The 20,780-nt window shown below is 38.2% G+C and overlaps 1 protein-coding gene across 1 annotated transcript in view; it reads left to right on the top strand.

Moving 5' to 3' along the window:
* Positions 1–13,283: 13,283 nt before the first annotated feature.
* The window catches only part of LOC134801453 (uncharacterized), a 130,888-nt gene continuing 123,391 nt past the window's right edge, over positions 13,284–20,780 (top strand). Inside the window, exons 1-4 of the mRNA XM_063774039.1 lie at positions 13,284–13,436; positions 13,972–14,291; positions 17,955–18,068; positions 20,434–20,553. Coding sequence (XP_063630109.1) covers positions 13,321–13,436; positions 13,972–14,291; positions 17,955–18,068; positions 20,434–20,553 — 670 coding nt within the window. The 5' untranslated portion in view covers positions 13,284–13,320. The remainder of the gene's footprint in view (positions 13,437–13,971; positions 14,292–17,954; positions 18,069–20,433; positions 20,554–20,780) is intronic.

Below are 20,780 nucleotides of genomic sequence, written 5' to 3'. Positions count from 1 at the left end.
ATTCACAAAAATGTTGTTTCATATTCACCAGCGGACACCTGGAAATTTCTTAAAACTATTGGCATAGGGAAATCGTCAACTAATTTTAACAATTTCTCATCATTTTCTTTAAACGATTTAAACATGCACACAATCTTTTTCGCTAGACCCTGCCACTACATCTAAAAGTATCTCGTACCTCCGTGCCCTACCTTCCTCCTCTCGTTCTACGTTCACTTTCACACCGGCCTCTGATGATGAAATTCGTAAAATAATTAATTCTGTTAAATCAAATGCAATCGGGCATGACGAGCTAAGCAGGATCATGATATTGCGCATCCTTGAATGCATTGTGCCTATTATAACGCATGTAGTCAATCTTTCCATGCTTACAGGTGTTTTTCCTTCATTGTGGCGTAGTGCTTTCGTAATCCCTTTCCCAAAAGTACCCAACCCTTCATTACTCAAAGAATTTCGCCCAATTTCAATTCTCCCGTTTTTGTCTAAGGTCCTGGAAGCCATAGTGCACAAGCAACTGTCCACTCACATCTCCAATAACCATATTCTTTCGCCATTTCAGTCAGGCTTTCGTTCAGGGCATAGTACAACTACCGCTTTACTTAAGGTTCTTGAAGATGTGCGGCTGGGCATAGAGGAATCCCTTGTCACTGTTCTCGTTTTAATAGATTTTTTGAACGCGTTTAATGCCGTAAATCATGAGCTTCTCCTTGCCGCTCTAGACCATCTCAATATTTCATCATCAGCGGCCGAGTGGTTTGCGTCCTACCTTTGCGGTCGTCGACAGGCCACCCGAGACAATCGGACACTATCTAATTGGTGCGATCTTTCTTCCGGTGTTCCACAGGGCGGTATACTCTCTCCACTGCTTTTCTCTATTTTTGTTAATTTAATTACCCCCTTCATAAATTGCTCATATCACCTGTACGCTGATGACTTGCAATTGTACACTCAAGTCAAGATCGATGATATAGACGAGGCTGTATTGCGCCTAAATAACGATCTTTCTAGCATAGCATCCTGGTCTAATGATTTCGGGATCGCTGTCAACCCGTCTAAGTGTCAGGCTATCGTTCTTGGGAGCCCACGTTCAGTCTCACTCTCTGACTTCGCACATGTAAGACCGATTCTCTTTGAGGGCACCGCAATACCACTATCATCCCAAGTGAGAAACCTGGGGTTGATTATGGATCGGGGCCTAACTTGGGAGCCACAGGTTTCTGACGTGTGTCGCAGAGTTACAAATACCCTGAGAGCATTGTACAGGTTTAAACATTTCCTGCCGGCCAGTACTAAAACTTTACTCATTCAGGCTCTTGTGCTTCCAGTCATAGATTATAGTGATGTGTGCCTTACCAACCTTTCACAAGGACTCTTAGACAGACTGGATAGACTTTTAAACAGCTGTATTAGATTTATCTTCGGCCTCCGCAAGTACGACCATGTCTCTGCCTTTCGACGGAAACTTAATTGGCTTCGTGTACGGGAACGCAGGTGCCTCAGGGTGCTGTGTATGCAGTGTATGCTCTACAGTATATTAAACGACCCAGTGATACCGGAGTACCTGCGGTCTAAATTCCAGTTTATTACCGCACAGCCAGGCCGTGAGCTACGTTCCTCCCGAAAACTAACTCTGTCAGTTCTGGCTGTTCGCTCCGGATCCATGACCAACTCCTTCACCATGTATGCGATTCGTCTTTGGAATTCCCTCCCTCTCAAGATAAGGCTAAGTCAGACTAAAACTCTGTTTAAATACAAGTTGCGCAGACATCTTTTAGAAAAGTCTCTTAGTTAAGTAAATCTCATAAAAATCTGAAAGCAGGTATATAATTAGATATATTGTGTATTATATGTACACATATGTATATTAGTATTTTATGTATGTATAAGTAAGTAAATATATTATAGCAGTATGTATATTTGAAATAGTATGTTGTTCAACATAAAATTTATGCTTAATATTAAATTTTTCGTACTTTTAATTTTTCTTGCACCTATTACGACTTGTTCTCTGTTTGGCCCGAGGGTTAACTGGTAGAGAATGCCTTCTGGCATTAAGTTCGCCTTTTGTACAATTTTTACTGTGCAATAAAGTTTAAATAAATAAATAAATAAAGTCTTTCTGCCTCGGTGATAAAGTTCAATTTAGTATGGCAAAAAAAGTGACAGTGCAGTCCATCTTATAAGTTCATGGCCAACCCTAATAATTGCTCGGAGCAATGCTGAGCCGAGCGGAGCCGAGTTTGACCGAAGTCAGGAGTTTCGCACCCCTGCTATCGCACCGCACCAAGGTCATTGTGCGACGCACCAATAAGTAAGAGCGAGAAAGCGATATCTCTTTCTCGCTCTTATCGGTGCGTCGCACAATGATCTTGGTGCGGTGCGATAGTGTGTTACGGCCTTTAAAGCCGTAACAGACTACCGCACCGCGCTGCGACCTTGGTGCGGTTAAAATATCTCTTCCACGCTGCAACTTATAGCTGCATCCTTAACGCACGTACGGCGACCACCTTACACACTATCGATACGTGCGCCGCACCGTATGAATTTATACGTAAAAGAAATATTTTACCCCTTCCTTCTGTACAAACATTAAGGCCAAGCGCGCACCACGACTTTTTGTCGCGCGATAATTTAGTCGCAGAAATGTAACGTATGTGTTTATATGGCAGTGCACGCATATGCGACAAAAAAATCGCAGCGATTTTAAAATCGTGATTTGTCACATTTTTCCGCGACTGCTCGCGACGCGATTGTCGCAAAGTGAATTGCGGCATACGGAGTTGTATGGCCCCGCGCGCACTGCGATAATAAAATCGCACCCGGACCTCAGTCGGCATATCGCTCTCCAAGCGTCAACATGTCGGAACCTGCTGCTGAAGACGCTAGATGTTGACCATTTAATTATGGAAATAGAAGGAGATCACCTTTGTGGTATAAATACTCAAAATCATACAGCGATCACATATTAAAGACAACGTTTCATGACAAACGACTGGTACGAAATCCATGTTGAGAATGAACAAACCGCGACTTTTTCATCGCAGTGCGCGCAGTGAATTTTCTGCGATATATTACAGCGCGATTCTAAAATCGTGTCGCAAAAACTAAAATCGTGGTGCGCGCTTAGGCTAAATAAATACTTACCTCAGCAAAATCAGCTGTTCTGCATATGGATTCCAATCCTCTACTTTCTTAAAAGTGGTAACACACTATCGCACCGCACCGCGACCTTGGTGCGTCGCACCCATAATTGAGAGCAAGAAACAGATAATCTCTTTCACGCTCTCGCTTATGGGTGCGACGCACCAAGGTCGCGGTGCGGTGCGACCACTTAGTTTAAAAGAAAAGTGGTATCCAGACGGGATTTATCAAATCAGTCGATTTATTCAGAAATGAAATTAGCGTCAATCTCCAATTTTAGATTTATGGTGATATTAGAGCCGTCTAAATTGAAAAAATGCCCCAGAACGAAAATACTGGCATCACAAATTGGTATTCTTGCGTCCACACCTCATTTTATCGGTAATATCCTCGGAGTAAATATCTATGGAGCGGCCATTAATGCCGGCTACATACGTAACGATAAATCGTAGCGATTAAACTGTGCAGTCCGAACTGCGCAGTTTTATCTACCGTGTGTATGACAAATCGTTACGATAATCGACAACGATTTGTCATACACACGGTAGATAAAACTGCGCAGTTCGGACTGCACAGTTTAATCGCTACGATTTATAGTTACGTGTGTAGCCGGGGTAACAGGCGTTCCCCTCTGCAAAAAGATCGCGGCCGCCGGTCAAGGAGGTTATATAAAACTAGTTGCCAAAACGTAGTGATTATATGCTCTTTGGTTGCCACACGTCATACGCCATTCAGCAAACGTCAGTCTAAGCGGAATGATAGGAGCCGAAAATGCCGAATTGCAGCGTTTTCTCGTGCAAAATGAGATCGGAAACATCTAGTCTACAAAAAGAACACGTTTTTTATCATATGTAAGTACTATTACATCTAAATATTATCAAATAGTGCATTAACTTTGCAAATAACTAAAAAACATTGTCAATCTGACAGTGATACCAGTGATATGATATTAGATCTATTTTAGGGTAATTCTAAAGAAGACTTTCTAAATATTAATTAGGTATGAGTAGAATTTCTAATAGGAAATATTATGCGAAACTCTGCGTAGGGGGCGCGACTACCACAATCCATCACAATCTGGGGGTCCGCCGCGGAACAAGAAAATTTAAATTTCGTTATCTAACCTCTCTATCACTATTGCATATTTGAGCGATAAAGAGAAAAGAGAAAATTTACTAGCTAGCTTAGTGCTACACTCTGGCGGCAGAACATTGCAGTAATATGCCCTATTTGCGTTGCTTTTTGTTATATGTGACGTTCCATGGAAAAAGGTACCTTATGGCGGCCGGCGCTTACGTCGCATGTCGCCGCAATAATATTGGAGCGGTGTTAATAATAGCGTAAGCGCCAACCCCCATAAGGTACCTTTACCCGTGGGACGTCACATATAATTTATGTAACACATTATTTTTATATAACACCTTAGTTTCATATCAACCTAATCTATTTAATCAAATAAATAGATCTATAAGAATAAAGAAAAGGGGGACGGGGGATCAAAAAGTAGTCGAAAACATCTCGCGTGATTTGTGCACAACCCCTAAATAACGTAAAATTACCGATAGACTCTTTTTTTTAAATTAATTTTTCCTTTAGTTTCTACATATAGCTGGTCAAGCAGATCTTGTCAGTAGAAAAAGGCGGCAAATTTGAAAAATGTAGGCGGGAAGGGATATCGTCCCATAGAAAATTTGAATTTCGCGCCTTTTTTACTAACAAGATTTGCTTGACCAGCTATATATTTTTATTTAACATGTCATATATTTTATTAATTTAAGGTATTTACGGCTGTCACTTTCCATAAATAGGCACTTTTAATTTATTACTCTGGTATCACCGTACCAATATTAGTGATGGGACACCATAAAAACCAATATCGGTAAAATCGATATAAACATAATGAATAATATACAGATGGTCATGATGCCTAGCGAACACCAGCCATATCGTACAAACCTAAAGAAATTGGAGAAGTCGAAGTTGAAGAAGTTGAAGTTGAAGAAGTAGGAGAAGTTGAAGTTAGAGAAGTTGAAGAAATTGAAAAGGTTGGAGAAGTTAAAGTAGAAGAAGTTGGAGAAGTCGAAGTTGAAGTTGAAGTAGGAGAAGTTGAAGTTAGAGAAGTTAAAGAAATTGAAAAGGTTGGAGAAGTTGAAGTTGGAGAAGTTGAAGAAGTTGGAGAAGTTGAAAAAGTTAAAGCAGTTAGAGTTGGAGAAGTTGAAGTTGAATTTGAAGAAGTTGGAGAAGTTGAAGTTGAAGAAGTTGAAAAGGTTGGAGAACTTGAAGAAGTTGAAAGGTTGGAGAAGTTGAAGTTGAAGAAGTAGAAGATGTTGAAGTTGAAGAAGTGGGAGAAGTTGAAGTTGAAGAAGTTGAAGTTAAAAAAGTTGGAGAAGTCGAAGTTGAAGATGAAGAAGTAGGATAAGTTGGAGGAGTTGAAAAAGTTGAAGCAGTTCGAGTTGGAGAAGTTGAAGTTGAATTTGAAGATTTTGGAGAAGTTGAAGTTGAAAAGATTGGATAACTAGAAGAAGTAGATGTTGAAGTTGAAGAAGTGGGAGAAGTTGAAGTTGAAGTTAAGGAAGTTGGCGAAGTCGAAGTTGAAGAAGTTGATGTTGAAGAAGTAGAAGTTGCAGTTAGAGAAGTTGAAGAAATTGAAAAGGTTGGAGAAGTTGAAGTAGAAGAAGTTGGAGAAGTCGAAGTTGAAGTTGAAGAAGTAGAAAAAGTTGAAGTTAGAGAAGTTGAAGAAATTAAAAAGGTTGGAGAAGTTGAAGTTGGAGAAGTTGAAGAAGTCGGAGAAGTTGAATTTGAAGTTGAAGAAGTTGAAAAGGTTGGATAACTGCAAGAAGTAGATGTTGAAGTTGAAGAAGTGGGAGAAGTTGAAGTTGAAGAAGTTGAAGTTAAAGAAGTTGGAGAAGTCGAAGTTGAAGAAGTTGATGTTGAAGAAGTAGAAGTTGAAGTTAGAGAAGTTGAAGAAATTGAAAAGGTTGGAGAAGTTGAAGTAGAAGAAGTTGGAGAAGTCGAAGTTGAAGTTGAAGAAGTAGGAGAAGTTGAAGTTAGAGAAGTTGAAGAAATTGAAAAGGTTGGAGAAGTTGAAGTTGGAGAGGTTGAGGAAGTTGGAGAAGTTGAAGTTGAATTTGAAGAAGTTGAAGTTGAAGAAGTTGAAAAGGTTGGAGAATTTGAAGAAGTTGAAAGGTTGGAGAAGTTGAAGTTGAAGTAGGAGATGATGAAGTTGAAGAAGTGGAAGAAGTTGAAGTTAAAGAAGTTGGAGAAGTCGAAGTTGAAGAAGTTGAAGTTGAAGAAGTAGAAGTTGAAGTTAGAGAAGTTGAAGAAATTGAAAAGGTTGGAGAAGTTGAAGTTGAAGTTTGAGAAGTTGAAGTTGGACAATTTTAAGTTGGAGAAGTTGAAGAAGTTTGAGAAGTTGAAAAAGTTGACTAAGTTCGAGTTAGAGAAGTTAAAGTTGAATTTGAAGAAGTTGAAGAAGTTGAAAAGGTTGGAGAAGTTGAAGTTGAAGAAGTAGGAGATGTTGAAGTTGAAGAAGTGGGAGAAGTTGAAGTTGAAGAAGTTGGAGAAGTTGAAGTTAAAGATGTTGGAGAAGTCGAAGTTGAAGAAGTTGAAAAAGTTGGAGAATTTGAAGAAGTTGGATGAATTGAAGAAGTAGGAAGATAAATAAGTTGAAAAAGTTGAAGAAGTTAAAAAAAGTTGGAGAAGTTGAAGAAGGTGCAAAAGTGGAAGAGTTAGAGTTGGAGAAGTTGAAGTTGAATTTGAGGAAGTTGGAGAAGTTGAAGTTGAAAAGGTTGGAGTAGTCGAATTTGAAGAAGTTGAAGTTGAAGAAGTTGAAAAGGTTGGAGAAGTTGAAGAAGTTGAAAAGGTTGGAGAAGTTGAAGTTCAAGAAGTAGGAGATGTTGAAGTTATAGAAGTAGAAAATGAAGAAGTTGGAGAAGTTGAAGAAGTTCGAGTTGGAGAATATGAAGTTAGAGAAGTTGAAGAAGTTCGAGTTGGAGAATATGAAGTTAGAGAAGTTGAAGAAGGAGAAGTTGAAGGACGAGTTGAAGAAGTAGGAGTTGAAGTTAGAGAAGTAGAAGTTGAAAAGGTTGGAGAAGTTGAAGTTGAAGTAGGAGAAGTAGAAGTTGAAATAGTTGAAGAAGTAGGAGAAGTTGAAGTTGAAGTTGAAAAGGTTGAAGTAGTTGAATAAGTAGGAGAAGTTAAAGTTGAAAACGTTGAAAAGGTTGAAGAAGTTGAAGAAGTAGAAGTTGAAGTTAGAGAAGTTGATGAAGTTGAAGAAGTGAAAGAAGTAGGAGAAGTTGAAGTTAGAGAAGTTGAAGTAGGAGAAGTTAAAGTTGAAGTTGAAAAGGTTGAAGAAGTTGAAGAAGTTGAAGTTGACGACGTTGAAAAGATTGGAGAAGTTCGAGTTGGAGAAGTTGAAGTTAGAGAAGTAGAAGTTGAATTGTTGAAGAAAAGGTTGTTGATTCCCCATACAAACTTCCACCCCCTTTTTCACCCCTTTAAAGAGGGATTTCTGGGATAAAAACTACCCTATGTCCTTCCCCGGGACTCAAACTATCTCTATACCAAATTTCATGAAAATCGGTTCAGCGGTTTAAGCGTGAAGAGGTAACAGACAGACAGACAGACGGACACACTTTCGCATTTATAATATTACTAGCTTTTGCCCGCGACTTCGTCTGCGTGGAATTAGTGACAGCAGCTAAAGTAGGTATGGCGCCTGGATAATTCTAATAGCAATGATTCAATTCGCGCATTGCTTGCTTCAATTATTAGGCAATTCATTAACTCTTTCAATTCCACCCCCCCCCCTTGCACTCTCTTCAGGGATGATTACCGACATAAAAACTATCCTATGTACTTCCCCGGGACTCAAACTATCCCTATACCAAATTTCAACTAAATCGGTTCAGCGGCTTAAGCGTGAAGAGGTAACAGACAGACAGACACACTTTCGCCTTTATAATATTATATATATTTATAATATTAGTATTAATATAGTATGGATAGTATGGATTAATTACGTTTTGGCAGAAATTGGCTTTACGACGGGATAGGGACTGGACAAGGACCTATAGGGGTGGGGTCTGGTATATAAAAAAATATTTTGTGCTTTTCAGTGGGTTGGAAGGACCTCAAAAGGAAACAACGGAACCCTTATACTCCTTATAGGATCACTCGTGCGTCTGTCTGTCTGTCCGTCTGTCACAGCCTATTTTCTCGGAAACTACTGGACCAATTAAGTTGAAATTTGGTACACATATGTACATTAGTAACTTAAAGATGGACATGTTTTTTTTATAATTTTAAAATACATAGGTTCGAAGTTATTTAAGAAAATAGCCAAAAAATGACCATTTATCTCCAAAACTACTGGGTCTAAAATTTTGAAAAAAAAATATAAGTACAAAATAGTTCTTTACCTATAGATGACAGGAAAACCTATTAGAAATGTGAAGTCAAGCGGGAGTCGGAATTATGTACGGAACCCTAGAAACGCGAGTCTGACTCGCACTTGGCCGGTTTTTTAAAGAAATTATATTAAGTTATTTTGCTTTTATGTTTGTTTTTTTTTAATTGATTTATTTATATTTTTACTTTTTTATTTCGTTTTATTTATTTTTGTCTCATTATGACGATCGATTGATCTTGCTGCGCGCACGTAATACAGGGACCCACTCCCTCTCCCACTCGCACTCGCACTCGCACTCTCAATCCCACTGAAAACCGCATCAAAATCACGGACAAACATACATACATAAATACATACCGGTCAAACTGAGAACCTCCTTTTTTTTAAGGCGGTTAAAAACCAAAGTAGTTGCTCTTTTCTGTGAGCTGTAACTTCGCAATTAGCTTAAAAAAATTGAAATAATGACATAAATTACTTTGCCGAATCTTTACTACAGCGAACTCAGAATAGTCGTAAGTGCCATAGAAGCTACTGGAGTTAAGTCTTTTATGCCAATTTCCGCGAATTTGAATATTTTTTAGTTTTGTGCCTATAGATTACAGGAAAACCTATAAAGAAATCAAACGGGAGTCGACTAATCAAATCATAGCCGGTAATTCTATATACGCAACGCCTCTAGCCGCGTCATATTCGCGTCTAAAAATCAAATGGATTGATCGCGCCCGTTCCGCGCCGCGCCGCGCCGCCGCCGCGCCGCTTCGCCATCGCGTCAAAATCGCTCACCTAGGACACTTCCATATGCAACAACGGTTTGTTTTTTCCGTGCCGCGTCTCGCCGCGCCGCCGCCGCGCCGCGCCGCGCCGCGCCGCGCCTCGCCGCCCGACATTCGCGTGCAAATCGCGCCGCGCCGCGTTCGCAACGAGATCGCTTACGTAGGACACTTCTATGGGCATCAAAGGATTGATTTAGCCGCGCCGCGCCGCGCCGCGCCGCGTTCGCGCGTTGTTCGCCTACGTAAGACGTAGCGTTAGTAGTATGTCCTAATTTTAGCAAATAATAACCATTGAAATGGCTTGACAGCCTACTTATAGTACGTGTTTGGGTAGCGTATGATTTTAGTACCTACCTAGTACCTACGCATTCTGCTCCAAATGCCACATAGAATGCAGCACTAGCCGTGGCAAAAAATGCAAAAGGCAGATTATTAAATGGTGGCGTTTCATGATATGCCTAGGAATATCTCGATATGCCCGATTTTACGATCTACCGCCGATATATATACTAATTATCCCCTACTCAATATCCCTTAAATGACATCCTATGGCCGCGTTCCATCTCTGTCATCAGATCTGCATGCTCGATAGTATATTTCATTGCTTTCAGAAGTAAACCAACATGTAAAATATTAACTAATGAACTGATCATAAAAAATCATTCTATATCAGCTTGCAAGATTCGCCCTAAACAAATTGACAAACTATTAGAAATAAAATCTAAATCATCATAAGTTAGTAAAATGCTGGTACAAAGACTACAAGATTGTATTATTATTATAATTGATAAAATCAGAAATTAAAATTCATTGTCAATTATATCGACAATATTATCGGCGCGTCCCTCGCACTACCTAGGTTTACTTAGAACTGACGTCATCTCGTTCACGGACAGGGTTGTCTGTGTTTGTTCTTGTACTTGTGTGAATATAGTTTTTGCTAGTGTTTGATAATTTTGTCGTGTGCGTGTGTAGCGACGCATGCTAAAAATGCATTAGTGTTAACATTATTTGTGTGCGTTACCTCGTCCCCCGCGCCAAAAACGACAGAATTTTTCAGATAGAAATTAGTGCGCGTCTCTACTCCATAGATATTTACTCCGAGGTAATATCGGTCATTATCGGCGGTTGAATTCGGCGAGCCAAATTGGTATTTGCGTCCGCACCTCCTGATTCTATCGGGCATTGGAATCAGATTGACGAAAAATTGACTAATCTGGATACGCCTAAAGACGTGAGGCGATGAAGAAGGATGAGAAACGAGGAGTTATTTTAGTGGATGATGAAATTAAGTGAAGGCGTTTATTTTGATTCTCAAACCATGAAATTTAATGGTTTTGTTGACTAGAGGATGATATAATATAATTATATAAAAATGTGGTTATATGTTATTTTTGTAAGTGTTTTTATATTTTATTTCTATATTAATAGTAAAAGCGGCCAATTGCGAGTCGGACTCGCCCATGAAGGGTTCCGTAGCATCAAGTAACATAATAAAATTTGCGGTTTACGATTTATGACGTATTAAAAAAAAACTACTTAGGAGATCTCGTTCAAACCAATTTTCGGTGGAAGTTTGCATCGTAATGTACATCATATATTTTTTTTAGTTTTATCATTCTCTTATTTTAGAAGTTACAGGGGGGGGCACACATTTTACCACTTTGGAAGTGTCTCTCGCGCAAACTATTCAGTTTAGAACAAAATGATATTAGAAATCTCAATATCATTTTTGAAGACCTATCCGCTAAAACAAAGTTCTAGTATGGGGAACCCCCAAAATTTATTGTTTTTTTTTTCTATTTTTGTGTGAAAATCTTAATGCGGTTCACAGAATACATCTACTTACCAAATTTCAACAGTATAGTTCTTATAGTTTCGGAAAAAAGAAGCTGTGACATACGGACGGACGGACGGACGGACAGACAGACAGACAGACAGACATGACGAATCCATAAGGATTCCGTTTTTTTTCCATTTGGCTAAGGAACCCTAAAAATGGCCTAGCCTAAAAGGAAAATAAATAAAGAGAAAAACAAAAAAGACCTTTTATTTCTCGTAGGTAAAACAAACACAATATATAAACTTAAATTTACATTAGGTTTAGTATTACAATAATACCTATTTAATATTCCTCAAATCAATTTTCTAATATACTTGGTTTATATGTAATAAGTAATTATAATTTTTTTCTTATTAATTTATTTATTCGTATATCCTTAAACATACGGAAGAGATTTATGAAAACATATATATGGTCCATCGCACTATATGCATGTGAGACATGGACGCTAAATAAGAGAGACGAAGAATACCTACAAGCATTTGAGATGTGGTGTTGGCGAAGGATGGAAGGAATAAGTTGGACTGAAAGAGTTACGAATGAAGCTGTCCTAAACAGAGTGAAAGAAAAGAGAAGTCTAATGAGTGTTATTAAAAATAGAAGAGGAAGAATGATAGGCCACCTGCTACGACACGACCACTTCATCAGAAACATCATAGAAGGTAAAATAAATGGAAAGAGAGGGAGGGGAAGACCAAGGAAGAGTTATATGAGCCAAGTAAAGGAGCATGTAGGGGCCGTGTCGTACCAGGACGCTAAGGGGCTGGCTTTGGACCGACCAAGGTGGAGACAACTTCATCACGCTGCACCGACAAGAGCCTAGCTCTTAAATTGAAAGAAGAAGAAGAATTTATTCTGCAATAACCCCTCCTGTGAGGGTGAAGGCATCCTCCAGTGATGCTGTTCATCACTATTTCTGTTCTCTATCTTTTACAACAATACTATATATGTATATCAATATTTATTTGTATATTGATATATAAAAACTTATATACATTATACATAGACAACACCCATAACTCAGGAACATATTTGTAATAAATAAAAAAACGGTTTGCACTCCGGGAGTGCCGACAGAAGTGAAAACTCAATGACTAGTCCAAAATGTCTGCAGCACTATGTATAATTGACTCATCCTTCTTTCTATTGAAAAACTTTAGTTCCGGAATTGCTGGTCAGTGAGCTTGTTTAAAATTCGAAATTCAAATGCGAATAGAAATTGTAAAGTTACCTTGCAGACCTCGCATCTAAATATATTTGGTTATGATATTTTGAGTTTTATTCACCAGTTTAGAGTTCACTTTTATTAGCAATTTCATCAAGATGTAGCTTTATTGAATTATATTTGAGTGATATAAAGTTAGAATGTAACTGTGAGATCCTCGTATTTCAACCCGTACAAGATTAGAACCTTTTTCATGTAATGTCATTGAGTTTTTCTTTATTGATTTAAATGCCATCTAAATGAGCGGCCATCTAAACCTTACGGTCATGTGATCGCCTTACGCTGTCTCGAGTTTATCATTTTTTCCCCACCTCAAAAAGTGCCAAGCGCCGCTAAAGAAGTTTTCACTTCAAAAATAAAAAGCTAAATGCTTTTATCGGGATTCGAACCCGGGACCTCCTGCTTCATAAGCGGGGTCACTACTCACTACCGACAAGGCTAAGAGACCGTCAAAAAATGGTTCGCGATGCACAGTGGCGCCGCTTATTTAATGTTTTTGAGGGACACTTTTTAATACATGAAGATTGATTTCCTATATAGATATATTGGTCAAGCAGATCTTGTCAGTAAAAAAAGGCGGCAAATTTGAAAAACGTAGGCGCGAAGGGATATCGTCTCATAGAAATTTGGATTTCGCGCCTTTTTCTACTGACAAGATTTGCTTGACCATCTATAGCTAGACGTATTGACGTATGCCTATGCCATCTTTGGCTCGGATGTTTGATCCAGGCTGACGCAACTAGGAACAAAAAAGTTTTGTGTGGAAGTTAGTGACCTAACCATAACCAAAAAAACAAAATAAAACGTCATTGCTATTTAGCTGTCAAGTCAACTGTCAGCCATATTGCGTTGCTTGTCATGGCGCCTTGCATGTGTTACTCGCGTATTTCTTGTAACAACGTATAGTGTCTCCATAGATTTTGTGTAAATGCCACCGAAAATCAGGACCTTTAAATGCGAAATATGTGGCAATCGCTACACTCGCCCTCGCGATGTTACCAAAAAAAGAAAGTTCATGGCGAAATTTCCGTTGGATGAAGACCGGTAAGTATTGCTTTAGATACTTTTAGCCTTATTTTGGTGTAGCAGGCTATAAATACATCGAAAATTAGATATTTCATATCCATTTTCATTGTCAACTAGGGATGTACTACAAGTATCGATAACTGCAGCTTTGTTTGTTTATCAATGTAAATAATATAGTAAGATGAGTGAAATTTCCTGATAGAGTTTGACCAAAAAAAGTCTGCAGCGATTTTGATAACTCACGCGGTGCAAGTTTTATTTCTACGTCATAATTTCAAAGACGTTTGACGTTTAAAATAACACATGCACTGCGTGGGCTAGGTATCAAAATCGCTGCAGACTTTTCTTGGTCTAACTCTATCTTGCATGTGATATGACTATAATTAATTCTCTGAATATTTTCCCAGATGCATATCTTCCTTACAGAAAGTTTTCCTTTTGCTATTATACTTAGTCACATAATTTCCCATTTTTAGAATCTCCCTTTCACGCTACATTTTGCTTGCAAACTGTAATTATATAACACATTTAAATGTTTCCTGTATGTTTTCAGGTGCAAGCAGTGGGTCAAATTCATTGGGAATGAAGACCTGGTATATCTTCCCATAGAAAAGTTACATGCATTAAAATTTGTATGCGGAGACCATTTCGAAAAAAAAGCTTTTAATAAAAAAAACAATCGACTTAAAAGGTCTGCCATACCTTCAAAAAATTTAAAAGCTGATCCACTTCCTGATGAAATACTGCTTAATTTTCCTTGTCATCTTTATTCGAAAAGGAACATTCCCACGAATCTTGACCTTCTGGCGATAGCTGACAATGAAGTTTATTCACTACCTCAAGTAGAAGCCATCGCTGGTCCTAGTAACTCGGGTAAGTTTTGAACCTTTATTTGACAGTTGGTGAGATACCGAGACAAGAGCTGGACTCTCCATGTAACCAGATGGCCAGGCCCCACAGGAAAGAGAAAGGCAGGAAAACCACGAAAAAGATGGGCTGACGACATTGTGGAGGCAGCGGGAAGGGACTGGATGGATACCGCTCAAAATAGAGTAACATAGCAAAGCTCAGAGGAGGCTTTTACCCTAACAGGGACCACAAAAAATTAAAAGAATAATCTTTAAGTAATTTGTTATGAAAAATGTGGAAATAAAAGGCTATATAATAATATAATTTGACAGTTATACCTATCTCTTTTAGATGAGATGAGTGATTTTAATTATATTTTTACACTATTTTTTACAGAATCGGAAACATACTGATTATATTCTCTTTGGTTTGATCTCTTGGATGTTGTATTATATCTTTACTGTTTAACCATTGAGGTATATAGCTAGAGCCGGCATCTCAAACAAAATGTTTCCGCACCTCAATGAAGTGTATGCACTTCTTTGCGTTCAGTACGGCATCGACCACTAACGAGATGCCACACATGTACCGAAAAAAAATAATTAAAAATGCCTTCGTGCGTGCTCAAAAGTTGTAACAATAGTACAAGAAAATATAATAAAAGCGATGGAATAACGTTTCACCGGAAAGCAATCGAATAACTGTTGATTTACGATTATTTAGTTTATCACGAAACGTCCCTTTAGAACATTCGCGGCAGGAAGCGATTTTCTTCGGCGCAAAGATTAATTTTCTCAGACGTGACACATTGGTACCTCTACGAAACGGTTGTATACGTTGTTGGTAAATTGCACAAAAGTTGTGAAATCTTTTTTTTTTCTCGTTATTTATTGAAGGTTTTAGTTATAATAACGTATTTTATAATATATTTATGTTACATTAAGGGTGGTAAGTGCAAAATTGTTACTGAGAATCAAATAGAAAATTTGATGAATCGTTAAAAAATTGAATGTAGTCCGTGATACAAGTATGTACTTAGAATATTGGATAGAAATAATATTTTAGGAAAGAATCCTCGTTTTCACCCGTGCGATATATAATAGTTATAAAAAAAGGTAAATTATATTCAAGTTTGCGTTTTAGTGGTTGTTCCCATTAGAAAAGTTGCTCGGTATCACCTACATATTCAAGTCGTATAATATTGCAGGTCATTAAAAAATAACCCTGTACGTAGGCAGAATATGATCAGTTGTCATAACAGTTTCGCCTCTGGCATACGCTTATTCTTCACCTTAGTGACAGACGTCAAACGCCGAAAATGGCGGACACAATTTGTTCTCGATAGCTGTGCCCTGTTTATCAAAATTAAGTCCCTTTCTAACAAAAGCTGTCAAAAAGGGACTTCCACTTGTATTACAAGTTACAAGCTTTTGATAAACAGGGCACTGGTCTAGTACGTTTTACATATAAGTCAATGTGTTTAACTAAGTTTTTGTTGTTGTCTCTTTGGACACGTGATTTATCTTAATAAATGCCACCGAGGAAAGTGAGCAAACAGTATAGGAGATGTCAAATATGTGGATTACGCTCTAATAGTGAAAATTATGAAAATAAAAAAAGGGTCTTTATGTCAAGATTTCCCTTGAATGAAGACCGGTAAGTATTGCTTTAGATACTTTTAGCCTTATTTTTGGGCTACGTATGAAACAGTTTTTGTTAAGTAATTTGAATAATTTTTGTATATTTTTATATTTCATACACAATTAATATTGTTCATGAATAAATAATGAATGAATGAGTAAGCAAAGTAAATTACATATTTCATATCCATTGTGAACTAGGGATTCTACCTGTATATTAAATGTTACGTACTTTATATTGTATTTAAGTACCTTTTGAATACATCAAACTAGTTTCTATGTTGCTGGATTCGTCAATCTATGCGTCCAAAGTTAAAACGGCCGTTTTTGTTTTGAGTTCGATTATTTAGCAGTGGCACTAGAGTGCACGTTGATGGGCTCTTAAAGATAAAATGTTTTCAGATGTAGGCAGTGGGTGAAATTAGTGGGAAAAGAAGATTTAGCATATATTCCAATAGAGAAATTACATGAATTGAAATTTATATGTGGCAACCACTTTGAAGACAAGGATTTTAACAAGAAGAAAAGTCGGCTCAAAAGATCTGCCATACCGTCAAAAAATTTTTATGCTGAGCCACTTCCAGATCACATGCTGGTTGATTTTCCTAGTCATGTTTTTTCAAACATTTTCAAGAATCATGAACCTTCAGTGATACGATACAAGGGAGTTTCACAATCCCAAGTAGACGCCATTGCTGGACCTTGTAACTCGGGTAATTATTTAAGCTTTATTTGGCAGTGGTACCTCTTAAGATATGGCCTACTGTATCACATTAACTTACTACAGTAGAGCATCACTAATCCAGTAAGTCCGCTAAAGCATAGCGAGGGGCTACATCTCTGGTAGAAACACAGTCTAATCCAGTGATCCTTGTAATCCCAATTGCCCAGACACGGCTCTGCCCCTAATGGTCACGGCTAACAGTGCCTACGACATGATGGTCATGAAGGTCTGAATTTTCTCCGCCTAACAGTGCCTTCGAAGTGAAGTGCAAAAATATGAAGCACAAGCATACTTCACGGATGTTTTTGCAATTAGGAACTTATTTCCATGGTTTATGATAGTTTATTAAAGTAATATGTGGATATTCTGTCTTTCATTTATTTGCTAATTTAAGTGTTTTATTATTGTGATTTAAGTAAAATGTTGTCAGTTGTCCATCAAATAGATATAGGCCTGCATCTGCTAGTAGTGCTGTATACACAAGCAACAGATGTTAATATATGATGATTCCTGAAAACAATACAATTAACTGATCAATAAAGGTAAGTGTGGCTGCGGGATCCCTATCTTAAGGCCCCTGTACATATTGGGCCAGCGTGGGCCAGTCTAAGGGACGCATTTATGCGTTCGAGGGAGCAAGTGATATTGCTATCTCATTCTACCGCATGGCTGCGTCCCTTGGACTGGCCAGCGTTGGCCCAATATGTACAGGGGCCTTAGTGTTTAGACGTCAGCCATCTTCGGGCGCACGAGCGCCGATAGTCGAAGTGGTGGCCATGGCCAAAAGGATCATCATCAAGTGTTTGGTGCGAGTTCTTTACATTTGTAACAATGTACGCAAGTAGCAATAAAATTAACGCCCGATAAACGCAAAAACAAAAACGTGTGTCAGTCTATAGATAGACTAAATACCATATAAATAAAATAAAAAAGCCCTTTATTCATTGTAAAAAGTTTACATAAAAATTAGAAAATAAAACTTATAATACGTGTTTTAATAATGAATCCCTAGTGGGTATAGGCCTCCTCCAGAGCTGCCCATTTGTCCTTGTCTTGTGCTGTTGACATCCAGTCTGTGCCGGCTGTTCTTTTTACGTCTTCCTCCCAACGCATTTGTGGTCTGCCCTGGCCTCTTTTGCCAAGTGGGCCTCTGTGGGCCATATTAAAAATACCATATATGGTCTCTGGTGGCTCAAATTTTAAATACATGAATATTTATTAAACGTCTTTGGCCGTCACTGATGTATATTTGATGCAGACTGTACCATAAATGTAATTTGTGACGAAAACCTCATTATTAACAGTATTAACTTTTGTCTACAGGTACAACTGGTACGAATAAGACTGCTGCTGCTGGACTCGTACCAAAATCACCACAGGCTTGGGTTCACTCAGACCATGTGTATTGTAAGGAAAAAACACCGCTACCGGCAGTTGGTAAGTCAGTGCAAACTGCAGAAACAAATATGTGGCTTTCCATCACAGAAGAGTCCTTTTGCTTCAAGTGCAATAAGGTTCTTTTCATCTGAAATTCCAACATAAATTTTGATAAAAAGGCCCATATTGCAAATGAAGCTTAAGGACCCTTCTGTGATGGAAAGCCACATGTATTACATTACACAAAGCTGATTATCCAGCTTTGCTGGCCTGCCAGAGAAGGTTACATTTTATACACAAGAGTAGCACTAGTAGCAGTAGTTTTTGCAATTTTTGAGTTGTTTATATGTACTCGTAGGATAATTAGCCAGTAACTGGCCACTTTTAGTACTAAAATGAATTCTGTTTATAGGTGAATAGAATTCATTTTTAGTTTAGGGCGGCCAGTTACTAAAAGTGGCCAGTTACTGGCGAATCCCTACCACCATCCATCCTACCATCGCTCACACTGTTAATAGTAGGGGAGCCCACGATGCTAAATCGGGATTTACTCGAGCGTCATACAGACCTATTGGAATCGAAATACTAGATGATAAGAAGAAAAAAAAGTTATATAAAGTTTTTTTTCCAGCTAGCCGGAAAGCGTCTACTATTTTTTTTTAATTTCGGGAGGTTGCTGGAGGGTTAAAAAGGTATACTCTTGGGTCGTCCCATTAGTTTTTTGTCAAGTTCTTAAATTAGTCCCATTCTGCTTTCGTCACCCATTCTACATTCGTCAAGTTCATCGGTGGTCTTTTTCATATTTGGTTGTTTGCCTTCTTCTTATTTCGGCTTATTCCGGCATTCGTCATCATCTTCTTTGGGCATGTTCGATGTTAGTCAATTTATTTTTTTAGTCTCATTCGTTATTCGTCCTATCGTCTTTGGTCTTATTGTAATTTCGTATTTTTCTTATTTAAGCTCTTGAAATTTGGACACATTCTCTATTTGTCCCGTTAAATATTCGTCCCGTTCGATATTCGTGCCATTCGATATTCGTCCCATTCACTATTTGTCTTGTTTTTTGTTTTGATTCCATAAACAAGAATCCTTATACTTAAATATTAATTAAATGTATCCTAAACAATACACATGTAGGGGAGATTAGTCCAAAACGGGGACACGGGGCTTACTCCGTCGTGCCGTGCCTGGTCTTAGACCAGGGCACAGTAGTATGGCTAATTAGATAGTTTCAGACTGATTAAAGCTTTGGTAACTGCTGTCAACCTTCTTCAGGGCGACTTCTATTCTATGACACCCACGGGAGCGAAGGGATGATGAAATTGATAACCACACTGGGAAAAAGACAATCAACAAATATGGCCAAAGATGTCAAAGACTACCAGCGAAAGTGACGAATGAAGAATATGACAGAATACAGAATAAGACAAATTAAGAACTTCAAGTAAGTAAGTCAATAACCGAATGGGACCAATACCGAACGTGTCGAAGAAAAAATGACGATTAATGAATGAGACTGAAAACGAGATAGACTAACATCGAACATGCCCAAACAAGATAATGACGAATACCGGAATGGGTCGGAATAAGAAAAAGGCGAACAACAAATATGACCAAAGATGAGAAAGCCCACCGACGAACGTGACGAATGTAGAATGGGTGACGAAAGCAGAATAGGACTAATTTAAGAACTTGGCAAAAAACGAATGGGACGACCCGAGACGATACCCTATAACTTAATGTAACACTTATTTATAGGCATTTTCTTAATCTGACGAACACAAGTTTGACGCCTAATTTTTACATTGTAACCGTCAGATTAAGGAAATGCGTGCAAATAATTATCAGATGTAGTAATAGCACAATTATAGCGTTAATTTGGACTAATATGATCAAATCCACAATCTGCTTAACAATTTGTTGAACCCCCCACCAACCAAGGGCTCAACATAAGATGGCTAAAAGGGGTAAAGGTAGACTACACGGGGTAGCAAGATATCATTCATATCTTAATCTGACGCGCTCGAGTAAACACAAAAATCCCCTCTTGGGCTCCCCTACCATAACTGACAGTTCGTAACCCTTATTACAATAGGCACAAGGTCACCGATGGACAGTTAGGAGTGTTGCTGTTTGTACACGGTTGGCTGGTGAAATCGACTTTTCGGATGATTTTGAATTACAAATATTAAATTTATATACGATTTCTTATATTTTACAGTTAGTATTTGATTACTACTATTATGTAGTGTTGTAAATATGTGGTTTTCTAGCACAGAAGGGTCCCTATGCTTCAAGTGCAATAAGGATGTTTCCATCATAAATTTCAACAGAAATTCTGATAGAAACATCCTTATTGCAGATGAAGCATAAGGACCCTTCTCTAATGGAAAGCCACATATTCTAAAGAGTTTTTTGTCTACAGAAGTGCAACCTGCAACGGAGGATGGAAGTAGCAAATTAGACATTGATGTAGAGACTGATGATCCGATAGAGACAGATGCAGACGCATTTGACAATGACTCGCCGTCCTCGCCTGTGCCAGGTTAGTTGGTCAGACCAAATTTGTCAGTAAATAAGAACAAAAAAACTATACTCATCCTTTTCTTTTTGGGTGCTAGTACTAGTGTAAGATAAAGATAGTGTGATTCTCTCTGTCTATGTTTGAAATTAGACAGTCCTTTGACAAACTACATATTTGATTTTAGAGTAAAAATTATTTTCGTTGTCTTGTTTCTGACCACTCTGTCACGCTTCTATTTTTGTCTTTTA

The sequence above is a fragment of the Cydia splendana genome, chromosome 22 (assembly GCF_910591565.1).
Source record: "Cydia splendana chromosome 22, ilCydSple1.2, whole genome shotgun sequence".
Classification (NCBI taxonomy): domain Eukaryota; kingdom Metazoa; phylum Arthropoda; class Insecta; order Lepidoptera; family Tortricidae; genus Cydia; species Cydia splendana.
Note: the sequence above shows the minus strand (reverse complement) of the source record. Positions and strands in the feature narration are given on the sequence as shown.